The sequence below is a fragment of the Siphateles boraxobius genome, unplaced genomic scaffold, assembly GCF_051911475.1.
Source record: "Siphateles boraxobius isolate OS27281-9 unplaced genomic scaffold, OSU_SipBor_1 66, whole genome shotgun sequence".
NCBI lineage: Eukaryota > Metazoa > Chordata > Actinopteri > Cypriniformes > Leuciscidae > Siphateles > Siphateles boraxobius.
Window position 1 is genome coordinate 30,337,865 of NW_027509193.1, and position 24,565 is coordinate 30,362,429.

Here is a 24,565-nt window from a genome sequence, read left to right on the forward strand (position 1 = left end):
TCCATTGACGAGACCAAAGTGATCTGTGTGTTTTGTCGTTGTGAACTGAGCTATCATCATCGCAGCACGTCCAGTCTGAAATACCACTTGATGATGGCCAAACACACACACACACACACACACACAGCTGATGCGAATTCTCCGCCCCCTCGTCAATATCAGGACCTCGTCAGTATTTCTTTCACACTTTTATTGATGGACAGTGTTACATTGTGTGAGAGATTATTTGCTCCAAGTAAGAATGTTTTAGTGTGAATTGAACACAATATATGCCAATGTTGTTTTCAATAAAAAACATTTGCACAAAGCAAGCCGGTCCACTTTTCCATGTTGATAAGAGCATTAAAATGAGAAAAAATAATGGGACAAAAAGAAATCAAGAGACATTTAGAATAGATAAAAATGTGCGATTAAATGCGATTAATCGCGAGTTAACTATGACATTAATGCGATTAATCGCGATTAAATATTTTAATCGTTTGACAGCACTAGTTTAAACAAATAAAAACAACTCAATATTTAATACAAATGAAAATGTATATAAAAATGACTTTTAAAACAAAGATGAAGTTTTTGAAGATACTGGTTTGGGCTGAATGAAATCTATATCTCCTGACTGGGATCAAATCCACAGGGAAAGGTTTAACCAGAAATATAAATGAGGTAGGCTACACAAACATATTTTGTTGAATTATTCAAATATATCAATATAGACGCATGCTACCATTTAATAAATAAATAACAAATAGAACATAATAAAACTATGTTACGTTTGTTTATGCAGTTCTGTGGGCGATTGTTGTTTTCATATTAGCATTGAAGCAATGCATTTCCATTCGTGACCAGTGGAGGTCGCAAAGTGTTGGTTTTGCGTTGTCTCTGTTCTTTATTCTTGAATGGCACACGAAACTCCCTTCCACTCTAGCCTGGTAAAACCCAGACGAACTTCCGGCAAATTTAGATTTGCTCTGCAAGTTACGACTGAGAAGGGTCTGGTTTTAACCAGGCTACCCTTCCACAACACCCATTAGCAAACTTACTTTATGAAATTAAGCTATTAATACTATTAATGAAGTATGCTACTTTCAACTGTAACTTAAAGTCTGGGCAGATTTTAAAAAATACAAAAAGAAATAAAAATGATTAATGCAGCTGCCATGAATATGATTGCTAGTCCGACAAAAACGAACTTCATCGAGATTTAGGTTTACACACACACAGACTAAAAGACAGAAAACTTTAGTTTGGATGGATTTCATGAGGTATTTTGTTGTAGCCTAAAGTATGTGATTCTGGGTGGTTTCCGTCACGTGACTCTTTTAGAGAAATGAGGTCATTTAATCGTTTGTCTCTTCTTTACTGAGACTGAATTAAACACTAAAAACATTTTACTTGCCACAGCAGTTACATTATTGTTCAGTTACATTATCAAAATAATATTCCAACTGAAAATCAAATGTCTTTGGCCTAATGCTGTGAAGAGTGGACAGAACGAGGACTGGCCTAAGTTCGAAAGTGTCTTGCTCATGGTTTCAAGTTTTCACATATTAGCTAATCATTGCATCATTATTATAGTGTATGTTAAGGTAGTGCAAGGTCTTATTATTATAAACATGTGCAGTCTTGAATGTGCAATAGCAGATGCTGAATGGTTTATGATTCATTGTGATTTTTGCTGAGTCACATTTATCTTCTGGGTTTTGTATTTTTGTTTATTTTGGAATGGTGCTTGAATGGTGCTTAAATTCATCAAGATCACTCCTACAGGCATTTTAAACTGCTTAATCCCATGTTTACTTTTTCCCGAAATGTGTTGCTGTGTGTGTCTCTGGTTGAGGAAACTCATTTGACTCCTGGCAAGCGGCTTTAGACCTCTTCCCTGTAGAGCAGTTGCTATAGAAACACTTTGTACTGCACACATTTTTGGCAATAAAGCCTTTCAGGTCTCTGTTAAACGGGCCTACACAAAAGACTGATAAATTGAGTTTTTGATAAACTGAGTCATAGTTCCAGTATTCCCATGAATGCAGTGCAAGAGCCATGAATAAAATTTGAGCAATAGACTACGGATGATGCCATTATATTGGAAATTGAGCAAATTGTGCTTGTACAAAAATGAATAACACATAACTAAATCTTTTTCCTGACAAGGAATTTTAATGAACAAGTTTTGCCTTGGGGTCTACCAGCAGCAATGTATTACTGTATTAGCAATTTCAGAAACTTAATCCCAGTTTCTGTAGTCACAACAAAATATACACTGCTAAAAACAAAGGTTTTAACAGGGTTTTCACAGAGAGGCCATAGAAGAAAACGTTTTGGTTCCCCAAAGATTTTTAAAAGAACCATTTTCTTCTTTATTGTGAAAAAAACTCCTGTGCTTTGAGCGGTGAGTGAACTTAATAATAAATAAACAATAATATCATTCCCAATAATAAACACCTCTGATTGGCCATTCCGTTCAAGAAATCAACAGGCATGCCTGTGATTGGCTACCTTGATCAACGCTACAAAACATGGTGTATAGAGTGTTTGCACCTACGTCACAATTTGGTCAGTTACCCGGATGTGCGGCCATATTGGAGATACTCGGATGTAAAGAACAGCATGGATTGCACTGTTTATGTACTATTGAACACATTGTTACACTAATTTATGATGTCTAATATACGGGGAAAAAACACATGGAATCTGCAAAATCATATAGAGAAGGACTTATTTAGTACATAGCCTACTTAGTTAATATGTGGTAAAGATCCGAACGAGCTAGCTTCTCCAGCCCTTATCGCTATTCTTCCTTTTATTTCTTATCCCGACATAGGCTAAGTTACGTTCAGATGGTCAGTCCAAAAAAAGCACATGAAATCCGTTTCAAGCTACATCCATATGTGGTTTGAAATCCTATTCAAATCACATATCAGGAAATCCGCTTCAGTCTGAACGCTCTGATCAGATTTCGCGTGGTATGTGACTTTCTCACGCCACATAAAATGTAAACGTCAGACGTTATTATAGGGAACATGCTGAAAGTCGCTGCCGAAACAATGCTGTGTTGTTGCAAAGTGCCGGACAAGCAGAAAATTATTATTTTTGATTATATTTTGAAACCGGCGCAGTTAAGAGCGGGGAAAAAAGTTGTGCATATCAGCCTCTTCAGTTCTGCAGCTCAAGACGCAGAATACAACACATTTCCATGTTGTAAAATTTAAATAAGACAACATCTCTATTGCAAATCCAACACCCTCCATCAAGTTCAAGTTCAAGTTCAAGTTGAGGTTTATTGTCATTCCACTACATGTGGGAACATACAGTGGGACGAAATGTCGTGCCTCACAGGACCACGGTGCTACATAAGTACAAACATACAAAAATGTAACAGACATAAACATTGTTTGTCAAGCAACTAGTTGGGGAACAGTACAGTAGTGCATGAAAAAGTATATAAATATAATAATAGCTGAGTCTATTTTTATACACGCAGCAGTGTGTGTAAAGTGTCTAGTGCATAGTTTGTAAAGTGTCTTAGTATGTTTCAGGAGGTAGGGGTTTGCATAGGGTTTCAGAGGGTGTAGTTTGAGTTCAGGGCCCTCACGGCCTGGGGGAAAAAGCTGTTGAGCAATCTGGCGGAGCGGGCTCTGATGCTCCGAAACCGTCTTCCTGATGGTAGGAGCTGGAAGAGACTGTGGGAGGGATGGGTGGAGTCCTTAACGATACTGTTGGTTTTGCTGGAGCATCGTGTAAGGAAAATGTCCAGGATGGAAGGGAGAGGGGCACCGATGATCTTTGCAGCCGTGTTCACTGTCCGCTGGAGGGTCTTATGGTCAGCAGCACTGCAGTTTCCGTACCAAACAGTGATGCAGCTAGTCAGCACACTCTCAATGGTGCCCCTGTAGAATGTGGTGAGAATAGGTGGAGGGAGGCTTGCTCTTTTCAGCCGGCGGAGAAAGTGTAGGCGCTGTTGTGCCTTTTTGGAGAGTGACATGGTGTTGGTGGTCCAGGTGAGATCCTCTGTGATATGCACCCCCAGAAATTTAGTGCTGCTGACTCTCTCCACAGTCGAGCTGTCGATGGTCAATGGGGGGTGGTCAACCGAGTTTCTCCTGAAGTCTATCACGACCTCCTTTGTCTTTCCTGTATTGAGGGACAGATTGTTAGTGCCACACCATTCAGCCAGCTGTGCCACTTCCTCTCTGTAGGGCGTTTCATCATTGTTGCTGATGAGACCTACCACTGTTGTGTCATCAGCAAACTTGATGATGTGGTTTGAGCTGAACTTGGCAGTACAGTCGTGGGTCAGCAGTATGAAGAGCAGCGGGCTGAGCACACAGCCTTGTGGGGCACCTGTGCTAAGTGTGGTTGTGCTCGAGGTGTTGTGGCCGACACGGACTGACTGAGGTCTTCCGGTAAGAAACGCAACGCAACATTATTGCTATATTGCCAAAGAGCTGCATGAACCCACAAATCGGATCTGAACAGTTGCGATACACAGTGTAAACATCATTTTAGATCAGTGATCATTTTTTACCAATCGGATACAAAGATAATCGGATTAGGACTGACAGTGTGAATGTAGCCATAGTTAACTACTTTACGTCAACATTTTAGCCAGTACAAGCTTAATTTACACTTGTGGCTGATGCTGAGCCTCTCTCAACCAATGACGCCTTCTTTCATCCGTTTTTGCACTCTTCTCTTTAACTTTTGGCAGTCTATCCACCTTATTCTGCTCTAAACAATGGGCGCCGCCATGACGACGACTCCGGTTGCCTACTTCCGGTTCGTATTGTATTAGCAGTGAGAGAATGAGTTCAGGCTCTACATGTGCTGTTGTTGGTTGTTTTAACAATTCAAAAGAGATAAAAAAATTTTTTTAGAAACTGGGTGCTTTGAGCATAAGATAAAAAGGAGAGAATGTCTATGTCCGGTTCGTATCAGCTACATTCAATACCAGAGAGTAGACGATTTTGGTTAGCTGCGCTAAAACTGAAGCATCCAACGAAAAAGGTGTAATACGTTACCAGTAGGGATCAAGCAAAAATAATATTCGAAGATCGCTGGGTATTATGCAATTTATATTCGAGAATCGCACCCCTCCATCACATCACGCACACATGCATGTAAAGGCTATAGACTACACACCAGAGCACATGAGCAAAGCGGAGCAGTGTGACGCTTAAAACTAAGTTAAATAAAAAAAACCTAAACATACGTTTTATATTTAAAGCTACACTGTGTGATTTTTACCCCCATCTAGCGGTGAAAATGTATATGACCATCCAGTGAATATTAGTTTCTGTTCCTCTCAATTCCGATTTCGTTTTAACTCCTACGGTGGCCAATGTAGTCCAAGATTAGCATGGCTTCCAGTTCGACCTCGTCCATGAGTGAAAGGTGAAGCTTGAATTAGCCGTATGTCCCTCTTTGGCTAATGTACTTTCAAGATGGAGGGGCAACATGGCGACCGACATTAGAACCCCCCACCCGTATGTATTTTCAATGGCATATTATACACTTTATTATTAATACTTTATTACTTGAACGAAGTAAATATACATTAATGAGCACATATATTTTTGAAAGAACTTAGTGTTTTTAGCTAAGAATAAACTAAAAAAGTTACACAGTGTAGCTTTAAGTTTCACAATATAATGTTTTTAAAAAAAAATATTTCATCAATGTTGATTATATGAAAAGGGAACAGCATAAGATGAGTCAGATATGATCATAAGATGCCCAATATATCGGAAAACATTTGGAATGGCTCAGACATGATTTTGACCACTTATCAAGTTTGGTTTTGTAGAAAGCCTTTCTTTAAAGTGAATTTCGTTTAGTATAAATTGTATCTTCATTTTTATCAACAAATTGCCTGGAAAAATAAATAAGAAGCACAAATAGTAGATATACAGGACACGGAGGCGCGGGCGCGTGAACTGGAGCGCGTCTTATTAATCAACGAAACTCAGCGTATAAGTTACAAGCCTCACATACATGATAAGTTTTTTTTTTTTTTTTTTTGTTACTGATGTGCAAATTTAATTACATTATTTTGGTCTTTTCAGTAATATTTTTTTTTTATTTATTTTTTTATTTTTATTATATTTAAATTCCTTTTACAAAGACGATACAAAGCACTGCATTACATTAACAACAACAAAAAAAGACAAAAAAAAATTATTAAGAAAGAAACAAATAAAACAAACAAAAAAAGAGGTTCATCAACAAGTAAGAAAAAAACGTACATAGTTCTTAAGAAACGTATTGTTCTTGCTGTTATCAATGAGTTTAAGAGATTTAACTATAATGGAAATCTCAGCAACATATACATCAAATCTAGGCAAAGTCTTGAGAAATTTGTTTTTGTGAATAAAAAATTTACAATGCAACACAAAGAAATTAACAACATTATCAATGGCATAGTCACTCCCAGAAAAATAAAAAAATATATCTTTCAATGAAAAGTTTAAATCACATTTGATAAAATAAGAAAGATAACAACCCAAGCGCTCCCAAAGAGGCTTAATCACATTGCAGTGGTAGAATAAATGAAGCAAAGTTTCTTTCTCAACCTTACAAAATACACACAGGTCAGAGATATCAACAAAAGAGGCAATTTGTGAGTTGGTTGGGTAAACATTATGAAGAATCTTAAAGTGAACCTCTCTAATTTTATTAGACATACAATATTTCTCTGGGAGTAACCACGGCCTTTTCCATTGAATACTGTCAAACAAATTATTCCAGAAAAATTTACATCGAGGGGATGTGTAAACTTTGTAATGTAACAATAGTTTTATAAGTTTACCATTACATTTTTTATCAATAAAACTAACTCCATCCAATAAAAGCTTGGGCATAATTGTTTTTCTCTCATTAAAGAAAAGGTGTGTTTTAAATAAATGCACATAACTCGGAGACAAAGCTTTGATGACAGAGTTGAAAGTTCTAGCAGGGAGAGGAAAATTATACAAAGTCATAAATTCTTCATATTCCAGTATACTGCCATCATTTTTAAATAAATCCAAAACAAAAACAATACCTCTATCATACCACTTATCAATAAAAAATGATTTGTTTCAGATTAAAATGTTCAAATTATTCCACAGAATTTCCTTATGGGGAGAAAAGTTGTGCACATAACACAATTTCCAAGCAAGTAAAGCCTGTTGGTGAAATTTGGAGAGAGAAACGGGTAATTTAGAAGGGGCGAAATTACATTTCAACAGAAATTCTAGACCACCTGATCTACGAAATATGGCATTGGGGATATAGTACCAAATCGAGCCATTACTGCAAAGACATTTTTTCAACCAACTAATTCTAAAAGAGCTGACTAATTCTTTAAAGTTTAAAACTTCCAGTCCACCCTCAGAACGTCTATTAGACAAGACAGATTTCCTAACTTTGTGAAGTCTGTTCTTCCAAATAAAATTCAATAAGATTTTGTCAATATCATCACAGATTTTGACACTAACAAATAAAGATAAAGAAGGGTAAACACAACGAGACAAACCCTCTGCTTTAGAAATAAGTACTCTCCCATAGATTGACAGATCTCGTTGCAGCCAACAATTAAATATGGTTCTAGTTTTCTGTATTTTATGTGAGAAATTAAGTTGTTGGCGGAGCAATCTATCTTTAGTTAGGAAAATCCCCAGGTACTTGACACAGTCTTTTACCGGAATATCATGCATCAATGGTTGTTGAGTGTCGTAAAGACAGAATAATTCACACTTTGAAACATTTAAATATAAGCCTGAGGCAGCAGAAAAAGAATTAATAATATTGATACACAAGGGAATTTGACTTTGATCTTTAAGAAATATGGTTGTATCATCAGCACATACATGATAAGTATATCTATAGAGATTGCTAATGTGACGTCATCGTGACGTTTTACCAGTGGTGAACGCAAAGCATTTTGGGAATCCGCGGCACAAACAGGAGGCGCCAGACTTGATTGCATGGAGGGAAGAACGCAGTGTTCAGGTTGCCGTCTACCTGCTGTGTTATAAACTGCAATAGTCCTTCTTGCACAGTTTTGAAAACGAACGTTAAGGGTTGTTTTAAGGACATGTTTGTGTATGCTCGTAGACACTCACTCTGAAGCGGTCAGAGGCGATTCTAAAAGATTCAAAAAGTCGAGACAGGACCTATCGTCAAAATTCTACCCACCACTCTAACTTAGTTCATCCAAAACAAACTAGAAAATAGACTCAAAATGCTAAATACCTGAATTATCCTTTAAGAACGAATCAATATATTTGTTTTCCTTAATTTTAATGAACCCTAACTTTATTCTCATCTGAATGGTAAATAATTGATTTTCGTATAAAATAATACTACCATTAAAAACACATTTGATTTTCTTTTTTAATCAATGTAGAATATGTAACTGCTCTGAAGAAAAGAAATGAAAACCAATGCAATATGATTAATGTCCAAAAGATGACAAACTTTTTTGAAATGGGGTTGGATAAATATGTTGCTTTTAAAACTGTATGTGTTTGGTTGGGTGACAGTTGTAGGTTACAGCTTGAGTTGTGTGACAAAAGCGCAGTGTTGTGTTTTATTGCGAGTGTAAGTTACACAGATATAAGTAAACACTTTGCAGTTTTAATGATAACCTCTATGAACAAAATAACGGAGTATGTTTTTATGTTTCCACTGTTCGATCGCGCGATTCGCGCCCGCGCCTCTCTCTCTCTCACACACACACACACACACACACACAGTTCGATCGCGTCTCTCTCTCTCTCTCTCTCTCTCTCTCTCTCTCTCTCTCTCTCTCTCTCTCACACACACACACACACACAGTTCGATCGCGTCTCTCTCTCTCTCTCTCACACACACACACACACACACACACAGTTCGATCGCGCCTCTCTCTCTCTCTCTCTCTCTCTCTCTCACACACACACACACGCACACAGTTCGATCGCGTCTCTCTCTCTCTCTTTAACACACGCACACAGTTCGATCGCATCTCTCTCTCACACACACACAAACTCGCAAACACACAGTTCGATCGCGTCTCTCTCTCTCTCTCTCTCTCTCTCTCTCTCTCTCTCTCTCTCTCTCTCTCTCTCTCTCTCTCTCTCTCTCTCTCTCACACACACACACACACACACTCCAGTATGCATTGCAATCTTGACATGAATTCTGACTGCATGCAGATAGATGAGAGAGAGCGAGGAGTGTGGTGCTTAAAACATTAGCATACTTTTGAACGGACGACAGTTTTCTGGTATGGTCCGACAATGTTTTCTTTAGCCCGCTGCATTTTGTAGGATTATATTCTGTTTTCACGCTATTTTTTTTTTTCATGCCAGAACCATAGAACGTAAAAAATAGGCCAGAACACTAGCCTGCTATGCCAGCCCATGTAAACGGGCCAAACATACCCATAATTATTCTTTGCGTTCTGATGACGTTGCCGCCCAGTTGGTCACATGTCTTAGCGATGATAAGCGATCTCTATAGAAAGCTTGAAATGTGTACTTTTAAACACAATAATTAAAAACAAGCAGAAATGGGCTGCTCTCTGCTTATGTATAGGTTAATTCGTATGAAGTGTGCATTTCTCTCTATAGGCGCGTTCACTACTGCGAAGATGTCGAGTCAGCATCATCAAATTTATCTTTGCAGTCGACACTTACAGAAAACACTAGTTATTAATAAACAATTCAAATGTTTAATGCATAATCATTAAATCATTACTTTTGCCGGGGTTTTTTTGTGGCAAGCTTATGCGTGCGTTGAGATGCAGAATAGGCAATATATTACGAAAACGCTCATTATGGATAGCATTCTCTCCCATATAGTATACATAACTTCCAAACCAACTTCAGTCGTGCACGGGCAGGGGCAGCCCAAATTATTTCACATATTTTCTAACCAGCACATCACTGCGGGCGTTCTGAGCAAGCGGCGCTTAATCTTCATAAAGCTTCGAACCGGAAAAGGACAACCGGCTTCCGGTTCAAACCCGCTATGAATCATGGGTAAATTCGCTAACCAGGAAAAAGGTGGATAGAACTCAAAATGTTTTTTTCCCGGTGCAACTGATTAGTACAGACCAAAACATGACCATTTTTCAGCAGCAATAATCAGCCAAATATCATATGCAAGGCAGTTCAGTTCAGTGGCATTGTTTACATTCAGTGCCTCCAAATTGTCCGACTTCCTGATTGATGACGTCACATGTAGTGAAAACACTCTATATAGAAATCTTTGACGCTATCCAAGCCGCTATATAAAGAGTTACAATAGTCCAATCTGGATGTTATAATTGCATGGGTGCCAGTTTCAGCATCTCCAAAGATAAGAGAGGGGCGTATACGAACAATATTCCACAAGTGGAAGAAGCATGACTTAATAGTCTGACCAATGCGTGGGTGAAAAAATAACGAGGAGTCAAACAAAACTCCCAGATTCTGCCGTTTTTGAAGGCCTAAGCTGGAGACCATCAATTTCAATTAAAATGTCATGCCAGGGGAAACTGGCCAATAGACAGGATTTCCGTTTTCCCAGCATTAAGCTGTAAGGAGTATTCAGACATCCATGTTTCAAGTTTCATGAAGGCAAGAGATAACAGAAGCGGGTGCAAACTGAGTTGGGTTTAACCATGAAATAAATTTAAATTTATCATCAGCGTAACTATGAAAGTTGAGACCATGCCATCTGATGATCTGTTCTAGTGGCAGCAGGTACCCAGTGGGCAATTGATGTTGAAAAGACATCAAATTGATGTCAAAATCAACGTCAAGGAACAGGTCAAATATGCAAATCAAATTGACGTCAAAACCAATCCATGACATTGATTTGATGTAAACTGAATGTCAAACATATTGACCTGCATATACATACATAAACCAATTTCAGTGTGGGTATTAACTTTCTCTTTTAATCTAATTACCACTGGAAGACATTTTCTTTCAAACTGACCTTAAAATGATATACAATATCTTGATCAAGTCTTGACCAACTTTTGACGTCAAATTGATATCATGGTGCCCGCTGGGTAAATCAGAAATCGGTACGGGATCGATTTTCACCTGTCCTAACAAACTGCTGTTTATCCGACAGATATGAAGTTAACCACTGAAGAGCAGCACCAGTGATACCTATTTCAGAGAGTCGAGAAAGAAGTGTAGAGTGACCCTCGGCACAACTTCGATCCCCTAAATGACATATCTTAAAGATTTCTTTTTGAAAAGGAAATCGTTATGCCTTAAAATACCTTGAATATAACTCTACACACTTGCCTCATTTGGTACGCAGTTATATTAATATGTAAATTAGCCCCGCCTCCACTCTTTGTTGAGTATTTGTTTAGTCTCACTGAAGGGACAGATTAGGAGTTTACAATCTTGTGTAAATTAGTGTATGCTAACGTTATATATTTATTTTAGTATTCAGATATCATTTAATCCTTACCGTTAGGAAAAGTGTTGAACATCTTCTGGTCAGGTATGACAAAAATTTTAACTTTATGCCAAAAGTTATAAGCCACAATGAAGCCAAAATTACTTTAATGATGAGTAATTGACATTTCAGCACTCATTGAACAGACAGCGACTTTAGCGAGTACTTGATGCACGTTAATGTTTTTGTTTTTTTCTTCCTCTTTTGGAAACGCTCAGAGAAAAAAGTGTTTGTAATTGCTGGCACACCAGTTTAGATTTTCGTTTGATTTGTCTGCTATATGTTTCTTTGCTCCTCTGGATTTGTTTCCTGGACTGATTCCGGTTACCGACCTTTATCACCCGGCTTTCGACTACGCTTGATCCCCTGTCTGCCATGTAGAACCTTATGGTTTTGTTCATTAAATGTTCTGATCTGCCTTTGCTTTTTATGTTTTATTTAATATGCTTAAAAGAAATTTGAATATTTGTTTAATTTCTTTTTTCTTTTTTCACAAAATTATTACTTTTGGAAGTGCAATTTGATTACCATGCAGTTTTAAAAAAAGTTGAATTAACGTAACCTTCTGTCATTTTTACTCTTCAAAGTGTACACTTGTAAGTGTTGATTATAATTAGGCTAATTTACTGATAGGCCCGTTAAATAATAATAATAAGGATAAACAATATTTAAAAAGTAGGCTATATAATTATCTAACAAATATCCAACTAATTAAAAATTAACATCAACACATAAACATGCTAAATGGGGGATATCTATATATAGCATAAAAAATGTAATTGTCAGAACGTCGTCTCTGAGTTGCTGAATGTCGCGCAATGAAGTTGCTACAGCCATAGACATCATATAGATAGACGCCCTATCGACCGCTAATGCCTATCATCTTAAACCGGTCACCTTCTCCGCTCAGTGTAATCTGTTTGGCAGGTGCAATGAGCTGTCAGCGCATTTAATTAATCACATCTCACTGAATACCGAACTGATTTTCACGCGGGTTTTTCGCTGCAAAGGTCATATACGTAGCTAAGAGGACACATTGAATATTTTGTTCACAAAATACAACCAATAGTAAGGTAATGTTAATCAGTGTTGGGAGTAACGCGTTACAAAAGTAATGCATTACAGTAACATATTACTTTTTGCTGTAACGCAGTAGTGTAAGGCATTACTTATCAATTTTCAGTAATATTTTACTCGGTACATGTTCAGTAAGGCTTGCGTTACAACAGACTTTTAGTTTTAATTGTAAAACAAACAACAACAAAAAACAGCAAGACCGCGAGACATTAACGAATGAAAAATGCAAGTATGCTAAATTACCTGTTCGTGGTCAGTCAATAGCCGCGTGTGGTGTCCAAGTCTGTAAATAAAGACTAAATGGCAGCGTCTGATATATTTGTATAGCGATTTATTTTTTACAGAAGTGCCGTGAGGTATGATTTCGGCTTCTGTGCTCGCCAGTGGAAAAGCGGCTAATGGTAAAGATGGCATGAAGAAGACTATACATTCGCGAGATGGACGTATGAGCATTAGGCTAATCGTTCTGTGTTTTCTTTCTAAACATTTAGGCTATGTTTATGTGGTATTTTTCATGTTTTCGTCACGCAATCATGTTTTTGATGCGGTGGTGACGCGTTCATGTAAGGGCGGCGGCGCTGCCGATAAAGCACCTAAAAGCTGTCACAAAGAACCGGCAAAAGCAATGATTATGAATATGTCAAATATAGCAAGGAGACATTTTAATTGTCTATTAATAAAGTCAAGATGAAGTTGACGATGCTGACTCGCGATCTTCGCAGTAGCCTAGTGAATGCACCAGAGAGAAATGCACATTTCATTTCATAAGCAGAGAGCAGTCTGTTTTCTTTCGTTTTGAATTGTTCTGTTTACAAGTAGACATTTCAATATAGATATATTTTTCAAGTCCGTGAATAGGCTATAGCCTACTTATACGCTGAGTTTCGGTTCATTTATGAGACGCGCTCCAGTTCACGCGCTTAAATCCAGGCAATTGGTTGACGAAACATTGGTTAAAATTAAGATACAATTAATACAAAACGAAATTCACTTTAAAGAAAGGCTTTGTGTGTGTAAGGTCTCTGTGAAAGTTTTAAAGCAGTCTTTTAGTGCCGCTTCAGAGCGGTCGCGTCCGTAACGGAGAACTGTCACGTCTGTAACATTGTTTTTTCCTCATAAATGGGAACACGGAAAATAAAATAACATGAATATTTTATGTTCTGTGGAGAGCCAACCCTTCTTCATCCGATTTGCGCAGTGTAATTCACAGAATAAAAAAATAAAAAAAATAATCGTTGCCTCCTAAAAGTTAAAGATTTTTTTGTCACGCATGACTGTCTATTTCCATAATATTAAATATAAAACGCATGTGTAGACTGATATTTTTCTAATGTCTGGACTCCTTTCAGGGAGGAGCCTATGGATAAACAGACGTTTCAATATTTTGGTATTAATGCATTTTCTGAGAATTTATATTTCAAGTTTTGACTGCAAATGTCATGTCCATAACGCTGGAATTCCCAAATTTTAAATAATTTATCCTCAACTAGTTTTGTGGTGTAGGTCTACGTATTTTATAATGTTAAGTTAACTTCAGATAATACTAATAGTAATTTAAAGATGTGGTAGCATTGGATCTGGACGGTATGGATAACGCTGGGAGTTGGAAGGGGTGTGTCGCCATTCTGCAGGTTCGTGGATCTGAGTGTCGCGTTTCGGTTTCATAGGATATGGCATATCCTTACAGCCTTATTTTAGAATGTTAAGTTCTACTCCTGTATTGTTATTTTGGTGAAACTAACTCAAAAGTAATACAGGAGTAATGTAACGCATTACAATTCTGAGACAGTAATATTGTAAGGTAATGAATTACTTTTAAATAACAGTAACAAGTAATATATAATGTATTACAGTTTGGAAGTAACTTGCACAACACTGATACTAATAGTAATTTAAAGATGTGGTAGCATTGGATCTGGACGGTATGGATAACGCTGGGAGTTGGAAGGGGTGTGTCGCCATTCTGCAGGTTCGTGGATCTGAGTGTCGCGTTTCGGTTTCATAGGATATGGCATATCCTTACAGCCTTATTTTAGAATGTTAAGTTCTACTCCTGTATTGTTATTTTGGTGAAACTAACTCAAAAGTAATACAGGAGTAATGTAACGCATTACAATTCTGAGACAGTAATATTGTAAGGTAATGAATTACTTTTAAATAACAGTAACAAGTAATATATAATGTATTACAGTTTGGAAGTAACTTGCACAACACTGATGTTAATGTTAAATCTTACTTGTGAAAAGTAATCCCCGAGTGATGGTCCGCCGATTTGAGCAGGGATATGCTGAACAGTGCTCTGGCATCTACTGCTGCTATGCAACGCAAATAGGAGTATGACCGGTTTAAGATGGCGGCCGCATTTCTTGCGCCACAGCGGCCAATAGGGCATCTAGTCTTTATATGATGTCTATGGCTACAGCCCTGCGTCTTACAATTCTACATTGTGAGGTACAGTTACAATGTTCCGATCACGTAGACCGCGACGTTGCCATAGTAGAAATGCAACTGCCATTGACGTTGCCACAACGTAAATTGTGTTTGCTGGGAAGGTAGTTTGTGACGTCAGAAACAACAGTAATTTCAAACCGTGTTTTTTAGACTGTCTTTGGTTCACTGCCATTTTAAAGGCCTCCTATTATGGATTTTTGAAAATGACCTTTCATGTAGTGTGTAACATAGCTCTAAGTGAATGAAAACATCCTGCAAAGTTTAAATCTGAAAGTGCACCGTATATAAAGTTATCGTCTTTCAAAAGTAAGAGTCGACTCTGAGTCAATTAAATGAATCGTTTTTCAAACGAGTCATAAGCCGTTTCGTCGTGACCTCAAGACGAAACATTAGTATATTGCCCGCCCACTTATTGCGCGCGCAGACAACAGGGAAACTTGAAACCCCCTCAAACCTGCAGCTAATTCCTTTGGATACTTGATAGCATCTTGTCGAGAAGAGGGCGCTGTAAATAATGTGAAGGTAAAGCTAGTCTTTTTTCACTCCCCAATGATGAGCATGTGTAGAATCAGTGGTAAAATTCATCTTTACCACGATATCACAGCAGTATAATACTAAACTTTTGCTGTGTTCCCTTTATTTTACTGACGACTGCTTCTCAAATCTCGTAGTTCAATGCAGGATTCGCAAACCGCTTAATTACTCTTGAAAGATGGTGTTCAAAAAAATGTAAAAGTTTTATATTGTGTAGGTCTCCTGCTAACTGGTTAACTCACATTATTACTGTCTTACTGAAATACTTCTGCTGATCAGCTGTGGGGCATTATTACCTAAAACTGTCTATTAATGCAGATTATCTGTCGTTCTTGCTACTTTGAGGAAATATTTGTTTTACCAGCGTTTATGTTACATCAGATCATTCACTCTAGAGCTCGGCTAATGTACATGTACTGTTATTGATTCAGTTTCCACGTATTCAAATATTAGAAAAATACTCGGTAAATAAATTAGTACAAGTAAAAAACATGCACTTTTAATGCTGATGGTGAGGAATTACAGTTGCAACATCTCATAATGTACCTCTAACTGAGTAGTGTATCACTGTGAAACGTCCTGCTCAAGTCGTCCATGCGATGGAGGTTCGGGTTGAATAACAGTGTTTTATCTTCGGACTCGCACTTACAATAATATGGTCAAATCAACGTCATTGTTCGTAACTGTGTTTAGTTTACAGGAAGCCTGTGTAGTAGCTGAGTTAAGGTTGTTTCTGTTTTCAGCGCGCTGTACACTGTAGGCCAATCACAACAGACTGAGCTGTCTGGCCAATCAGAACAGAGTAGCTCGCGGAAAGGAGGAATTTAGAGAGATTGATTCATTTGACAAGTAGCTCGAGAATCATTGAACATGTGATGATGTGCAAATGTATATTATGGGGAAATTAAACAGTTTTTTTACCTTTGATGCGTGTAAACATTTTGTAGGAGACTCCAAAACAACATTAGGAAACTTTAAAATAGCACAAAAGGGGCCCTTTAAGGAGAAAATACTCAGCAATAATGTTGACTTGTGTTTGCACGTGGTTTGTCTTAAAGCATATTATAAACACCAAACAAAGACATTTGAGGCAACAAATTACAAAAAACATTTCTGTATTCTGTATTCATAAAAAAATCCACAAAAGCACAAAAATAAAACTAACATGGAAAGTAACGCTATACATTCAGAAGAAGCAAAATAGATGTTTACAACAACATATGTCCTACAACATTTTTGAACACATTTAGACATGATAAAGTAGTCAGGATGTGAAACACCCTTGATTAGTACTTGATGATATTTAGTTCAGTTAACATCCTTTTTCTGTTGCAATCTTTGTGATTGAAGTTGTTGGTTTCTGACATAATTTTTTTAGTTCATTGATCTTTGCTTCATTCCCAAAAAGTAGATTCTTGTTAATATTTCTATTACTAGCAAGCAGTTAACTTAGTTCATAAAGTTAACGATCAGTTCTCAGTTAGTTAAGGTTGGGTTACAGTTAGGGTTAGTTGAAATAAATATAGCATATTTAAATGATTTATAACAGCGTCTGGATCACTTATGCACCACAAGATAATATTGTTCTATCAATACTTCTTATGTTTTATAAAAAATATAGAAAAAAGGCATACTGGTCATTTATTGTAACAAGCCTGATGAAAAATGATGAAAAAGCCTGTATAGAAAACAAATTCACTTTAGCTATGAATAAAACAGTCAATTAATAAAAATGTAAGTGATGTCTTACAATTAGGACTAAAGTGAAAAAACAGACTAATTAAACATTATTATTAGTATTGTTATTATTACATGTGTGGCATGTAATATGACATCCACTACTTGCGTTATAAATATTTTACAGTACATACTCAGCACCTAATTCACATAGACACTAAAAATGTGACCATAGCAAAGGAAATTATTACAATAATTAAAATATGACAATTTATGTAAAGACAAAAACCATAGTGTTGTACAGTAATGGGATTTCCACAAAAGTGGTTATATTTAATAAGTGGTTATATAAAATTATTAAGTCATAATTATGTCCTATATGGACCGGAATAATCAGTTATCACACATAAAAATAAATCTAACTTTATTTTTTTTATTTTTTTTTAAAGTGCTGTATCGTAACAGTTTCTGGTTTACCGCAACACCCCAAGCCATGCATAATCAAGTCAGTTATTTAAAGAATAATCCATAATAATCAAGTTTTTCACAATCTCCCTGAGGAGAGGGTCCTGTTTTGAGGTCATCTCTTGCAAGTCCATCAAATGACAGAATTCGGGGAGGCATTGCATTTGAATATCACATATGAGATGATTAACACTACAGCCAATGCCACGCCGGATAAAATAATAGCCCAGAATGTGGTTCTGCCTGTGGGAGAAATGACATGAATGATTTTAGAAACAGACGAATCCATCAACAGTTTCAGCAAAAGAAGCGTGACTGCTGGTATTACAGCACACACACACCAGCAGCCGTCCTGGAGCGGCTCGGCAGGAACACAACACCAGTGTAAAGGAGACTACAAGACACTTTTGTTGCACTATTCCTCATTTTGTGTTAGATAAAATAGCCTGATGAATGATTAAATGCAAATGTGAAGCTTATTCAAGAATGCAAAAAAAAAAAACAGATAAAGGATGAACTTTGGGACAAATCAATACTGAGAGTTTAAGATAAACAACTTGCTAAAATGTAGGCTACGCTGTATCTGAAGATCACATTGTGATATATTTGTTAATACACATTGTTATGTATTATGCTTTTTCAGATAGTACATTTCATGTAGTGCCTAATATACTGAAGCTGTTCATGAATGCAAAAGGTCTGCAAAGTTTCAAAGATCAAAGTGCACGAAAAATGACTTTATTGTCTCCTAAATGAAAGAACTGAACCGTCTGAAATTTGTATACTGTCCGCTATGGTCCTCATTGGCTGCCCACGAACAGCGTCTACTTTGACCCACCCTGAACACTGTAGTTGTAGCCGAGGTCTGGAAGAGTTTGGTTCGTGTTGTCGACATGTCTTGTCGAGAAGAAGCTGTTTTCTGTGCTGCCAAAGCAAATACACTTTGCTGCACTTCCAAAGGATGAGGACTCGAGTTGATAAAGTTAAACCGACTCTATGTGTATATCAAGAAATTCAGATATGCTAATGGGCATTTCGCTTTGCGCTCTGTAAGCAGTCGACCAATAACAACAGACTGGGCCGTCTGACCAATCAGAGCAGGGGAAGCTCTCGGAAAAGCGGGGTTTAGAGAGACTGAATTCTTTATTGAGTCGTTTCAGACATTCTGGGTAATGTACATTATGAGAACAATAAAGGTATATTTTGTAGGTGACCTCAAAACAAAATTAGGGACCTTTAAAATAGCATAATAACATTTTTCTTTCAGTGTGAAGAACATTTTAAAAATCTGAAGATCTTTTTCCACTGTAAAGAATGGAATGGAAAGGTTCCATGGATGTTAAAGGTTCTTCATGCAAACATAAAGAGCCTTTATTTTTAGTATTGTATGATGTATTTTTACAGGCCAAACACGGAAAAGAGTTAGCACTTTAACACTTCTGGTTCCATCGTCCCAAAGTCAATGGGTTTTTGAAATGGTTAAATGCCTGAAATAAGGTCTGTTTATCAGAACCTCAAGATTATTTGGTAACGCTTCCTTTTACAGTAAGTTAACTTACGTGTACTTACAGTGTACTTACCAAAGAAAGTACTGGGTAATAGTGCTTAATTTTACAGTGCGTTAACTTGCGTGTACTTACAGTGTACTTACCTAAGAAAGTACTGGGTAATATAAGGTAACTACATGGGTTAAGGTTAGGTTTAGGGGTAGGTTCAGGGTTAGTACCTAGTTATTACCCAGTTATTGTAATTACTATAATAAGTACATAGTATGTACATGGGGAACAGGACTGTAAAAGGAAGCGTTACCTATTATTTCACATTTTCTTTCTATATCAGTTATACCCCCTTGTGATTTTTTTAAAGATATTTGCTTTTTACTTCTGGTCATTGTATTTTTAGGCTTCAAAATTCATGAAATTGTGTTAATTTGTCAAGATCACCATGATGAATAAGGCATGTAAGAATCCTATTTTGTTCCTCACAGAACATTCTTTCTCTAATGCCAATGGAAAAATCCGGTTACGTTTTTATTGAGGGAACGTCATGCTAACTTTCGAGTTGCCCTACAAAAATACATCATCACTGCAGTGCTTTATTGAACAGTAAGAATGCAGAAATCAGTAACTGTAACTTTAAACTGAGAGGCAAATTAGTGTTTATTCAGAACTGACCTGTAGATGTGAGGATGAACACTTTGCTGTCTTTTCCCTGAGAGTTTGTGGCGGTGCACGTGTAGTTTCCTGAACTGAGTGTGGAGGACAGAAGCACTGGGGAGTCGATCGTCTCTTTCAGATGTTTTGAGCTCCATGAGTATGTAGGAGCCGGGTTTGCCTTCACTGTACAGTTTAGTGAGATCTCACTGGTTTTACTGATGGTCTCTGTTGAACTGGAGTGTTTTGGTTTATCTGAGGAGGACAGAGGAACATTTCTCAGCATAACAACACCATGATGAGCAGCTCTTATTAATAGATCAGTAAAATCCTTGTATCTATGTTAATTCACTTCATAATATAAAAATCCTTCACACTAGTAGGCCCTTCAGAAAATATTAACTTAATTAAACTAAATCAAATTACAAGCTTAGCAATACTTAAACCTACAGTAAACTTCAACATTGAGATGTTCTGATGTGACATTAGGAGGAGGTCGAGGTCCTTCTTCTCCCAGTTCCAGCTTTGCTTCACACCAGTACTGAGCTCCATCATCAGCTCTGTCTGGACGGATCTGGAGTTTAGATGTTTTACTGACTGGAGTTATGATGGTGTCAGTGAAGAAGGTTTGATTCACCAGAGTCTGTCCTTTGTACCAGTTGACAGTGAGATTCTGAACAGGAGCCACATTGAGAACGTCACACTGGAGCTCATACTGGTTTCTCTCCATCATTGGTCCGTTGTGATTCACAGTGCTGATGGACACACTGTCTGGAGTCTCTGTGGAGGAAGATTTACACACTGATATCTGCAGTCATGAATGTATAGTAGATATTTCTGAGAATGAAAATATAAAAATATCAATAGCAGAGAAACTCACTGTAAATAGTCACTGGGAGAGTCACTTCACACTGTGTCTTATTATAGTTTATGTAGCAGAATGGCTTTATGTCCCATTCTCTCAGTTCTGACACTCTCCATGTGATCAGACTGTCTTTGCTCATGGGCACTGCTCCCTCACTGGCTTCCCATCCCATTCCTGTATGTGGGACATAAGTTTTGCAGTCGGCTGAAACAGGACCGCCGTACTTCACAATAACTCTCTGTGGGTTGAGCTGAACTGGACATTCATCATCAGCATGTGTACCTGTTAAACACATTGAAGAATTCAGAATAATAGCATACAGGTATTGTTTACTTGATAGACTAATAATGACAGCAAATATCACATGTTAAGAAAAAGTATTGTTCTAGATCCTTGGTCAGGATCTGGTCTTGTAAAAGACCATCAGTCTTTAACAGTTTATGACTACACAAAGACGCTCATCTATTATCTTCATATTGCCATTAAACTAATGAACTTCACTGACACTGCAGGGGTATTCCACAAAAGCATGTTCGTCATTAACATATTTGTAAGCCATTTACAATGACAAGCAGGCAGTCGGGCAACCGTCTTTTACTGTGCTAAAGCATTTTACTTAAAATAGTCAAAGAAAGCAGTTTTTATTTTACCTGATTATTTTTTCGCCATTAATATGCATATTGTCCTGTCTCAGCCCTCTTTTAGTAATTAAGCACGAGTTGTTGCAGGAAATAAACATTTTATTTATATTTTAGAAGTTGTGCGTTGGAGTTTTTTTTTTTTTACACAAAAAAAGCACTTGCGTCGCTTCATAAAATTGAGGTTAAACCGGTTGAGTCATATGGACTACTTTAATGATGTCTTTACAATCTTTCTAGGGCTTGAAAGTGGTAGTTGCGTAGGCTGTCAACGGAGGGACAGAAAGCTCTCAGATTTAATCAAAAAGATCTTCATTCGTGTTTTCAAGATGAACAAAAGTATTGCAGGTTTGGAACGACATAAGGGTGAGTAATTAATGACAGAATTTTAATTTTGGAAAATTACCCTCACAACTCACCCTTATTAATATTATATATAATTCTTATAAAAAATGTCATAATGACATAATTATCAGTAACAGTATCTGAACTCTTCAAGGACAAGTGTTTATTTTTTTATTGCTTCATATTGTATTTTGCTGCTTGTCCATACACAAAAAGTGGATATTTGTAGAAATATCAGCATTATAAAAAGGCTTGCACTGTCATAACTCATCATGACTGTATTACTTTTTAAAGGTCGTATCTATACAAATCCAAAGATTACATGCTGAAGAGTTTGCCAGCACTAAAAATACTGTGTACTCAAGCACAAGTCATATCTACAGTATATCACATTACAAGCGCTCACTGGTACAGTAGGCTATAGCCTATACTGTACCATTGAGCGCTTGCAGCCTATGGGCAATAGCGAATAATGAATTAGCTTTCAAACTCAAACATATTAACAAAACACAGAGAAAATATAGGTCAACGTTCGGAAACAAGTAATATTTTAAATGACATTTAAACTCGTAGGCTATAGCCTACCAGCCAATTCAAGTTTTCGCTTCATGTATCGGTAGAATGAAAAGGGAACTAAGTCAATACATACCTGTGATAGTCACAAACAGTAAAACCGCAAAGAGATACATAAGTCCAAAGAAATATGGCAGCATATTAAAAGTGTTAAAGGAAAGCGTCGACCGGACAAAACGCGCGGTTAAAATGCTGGTGAATAAGTAAATACGTCGCGCGAGTCTGTAATCAGATGAGTGACTGTCCAGTTGTTCCTCAAGCAAAGCTCCACAAACCCCACCCAGATCCTAACTGGATATGTTTTTCCAAAGCTACTATAGAAATGAAACCATTCACGCAGTTCACATGGGAGGATCCTCACTCAAACACAGTAGCTACTAGCTAGGGCGAGATAATCTCATGCGCGGTTCTCGTGTAGATTACTTTCACCTCTTATTAAAGTTGTTTTAATGTATTTTATATAAGTTATATATTGTTAGGATTTATAACAGCAGAAACTAATTATAGTGATTGGTTTGTTTTCTTCATCTTACACATTTCATGTCTCATCAAATGTCATAGTTGGCCACAATGAAATAAATCTGTAAATAATAAGGAGCAAACAATCAGAAACGGCCAAATAGAGCAGACATCTGAGGTACAAAATAAGATGTTCAATTATTTAGCAAGATGAGTAAAAAGCACAAATATTTTTATTTTAGATTTTTTAAAACAAATTATGTTTTCTTAAAATGATCTCAACAAATGCATGTACAAATTCAAATCACATATGGCATGTGCTTATAAGGACAGACTGTAAATTCCATTAATATCATTGAAATCCCATACAGGTGGAGATTACATTCGACGTGAAACACAGTTCAAACAACAATGAAAAATCTGTCATCATTTACTTTGCCCTCATGTCATTCCAATGTTTTGTGGAACACAAAACGTGAAACTTCGAAAGATCTTTACAGTTTTTTTCCATACAACCACAGTTAAAAGGCTGCAAAAATAAATTGTTAATACATTTCTACTTTTATGCTCTGAAACAACAACAAAAAACACAACACAACATACAGATTTAGACATGATGAGGGTGAGGTAATGATGACAGACTTGTCATTTTTTTTAGTTAACTGTGCTTTTAACATCATTAAACAGATTGAGCCATAAAACTGGCACACTTATTTTATGTCCAGCTTTGTTGTTGTTTTTCACAGACTATGAGGCCTGAGTGAATTTTCAGAAATGCATCAAGATACTTTCCCACAGGTTCAACATGAGACAGAGACCTCATACCAAAACTTTCACTTCTTCACAGTCAACCACTTCTAAAGTGCGGATTTCTGAAAAATGAACTGAAACTTTAAAGCAATAACAGAGTAAAATACTCAGCAATGGTGTCTTTCTCAATGTATAGCATTTGACAAAACATAATCTGATCAACGTGGCTGGGACATATACAAAAGAAAAGTCTTGTTACAGAATCTAACAAGAGCTTAAAAGTGTGTTATTCCCTTAAACGAGTGTGCAAAGCAAATATTAATCAACCAAGTAATATCCCTTTGTAGTCGAAGAATATCGTAGAGAATCATTAAGATCCTGAAAACGTCCAATGCAGGCATCAGGTCCTTTAACTTAAAATTCATTCAGCATGTCTTTGTCATCACCTCAACATTTGTTCTGTCAGATATTTTCCGTTGGGCATTTAAACAGCAGATTGCGGGAAACTGAAAAGTTTATTTCGTGATGCAATTAGCAGTTGAAGAACACTGGATCTAAGAGAGAAGCGAATGCACCAATGCTCCATAAAATAAATATAATGAAGCCATGAAGAGACTAGGCCCAGAACAGAGGCCTAGAGACTTCCAGTGTAAAAAACAAAACCTTGCCCAATGTGGACAGTGGGGCTCGGCAGATGCTTGAAACCCAGGAATTCATAACCTAAGCAAGGCTATTGGACTGAGAGAGTTTCTTCATAGGTATACTATTGTCTTTGCCATTCTGTGCTATGTCTCCATTTTGTGGACTAAGCTTGGCATCCTTCAGGTTATAACGGCCCATCTTGGCTTTTTTGTAGTATATAGAGTAGATGAAGATGAAGATGACAGAGATGAACGCCACTATGATGGCAACTAGTCCAGCTATTAAGGGCAGGTAATCCTCTGTGTCAAGAGAAATAAAGCACATCAAAAATCAGTCACAATCCAAGCAAACGAATAACACAGTTGCAAGTGTTGAATATCAAAGTGACCTGAGGAAAACAATATTTGCCATATCAGAAACAAACAAGCAAAATGAAAAGGCTGATTATAAGTAAAGTTCCAGATATCTGGTACTTTACTTATAATCAGCCTTTTCATTTGCTTGTTTGC

General features: G+C 37.0%; 1 protein-coding gene across 5 annotated transcripts in view; it reads right to left on the reverse strand.

Annotated features, from left to right (window-relative positions):
• LOC143722199 (vascular cell adhesion protein 1-like) overlaps positions 1 to 24,565 on the reverse strand; it is a 50,273-nt gene that overhangs the window by 15,971 nt on the left and 9,737 nt on the right. Inside the window, exons 1-5 of one of the 5 annotated variants that reach the window (XM_077213477.1) lie at positions 22,282 to 22,590; positions 20,665 to 20,931; positions 20,235 to 20,564; positions 19,806 to 20,039; positions 16,588 to 17,874 (exon numbers count right to left, since the gene is read on the reverse strand). The exons of 2 other annotated variants lie outside the window; for them this stretch is intronic. In XM_077213477.1, coding sequence (XP_077069592.1) covers positions 17,765 to 17,874; positions 19,806 to 20,039; positions 20,235 to 20,564; positions 20,665 to 20,931; positions 22,282 to 22,345 — 1,005 coding nt within the window. In that variant the 5' untranslated portion in view covers positions 22,346 to 22,590 and the 3' untranslated portion in view covers positions 16,588 to 17,764. Of the gene's footprint in view, positions 1 to 16,587; positions 17,875 to 19,805; positions 20,040 to 20,234; positions 20,565 to 20,664; positions 20,932 to 22,281; positions 22,591 to 22,879; positions 24,356 to 24,565 lie in introns of those variants that run through there. 2 more of the 5 variants (XM_077213476.1, XM_077213473.1) reach the window with 2 other exon arrangements.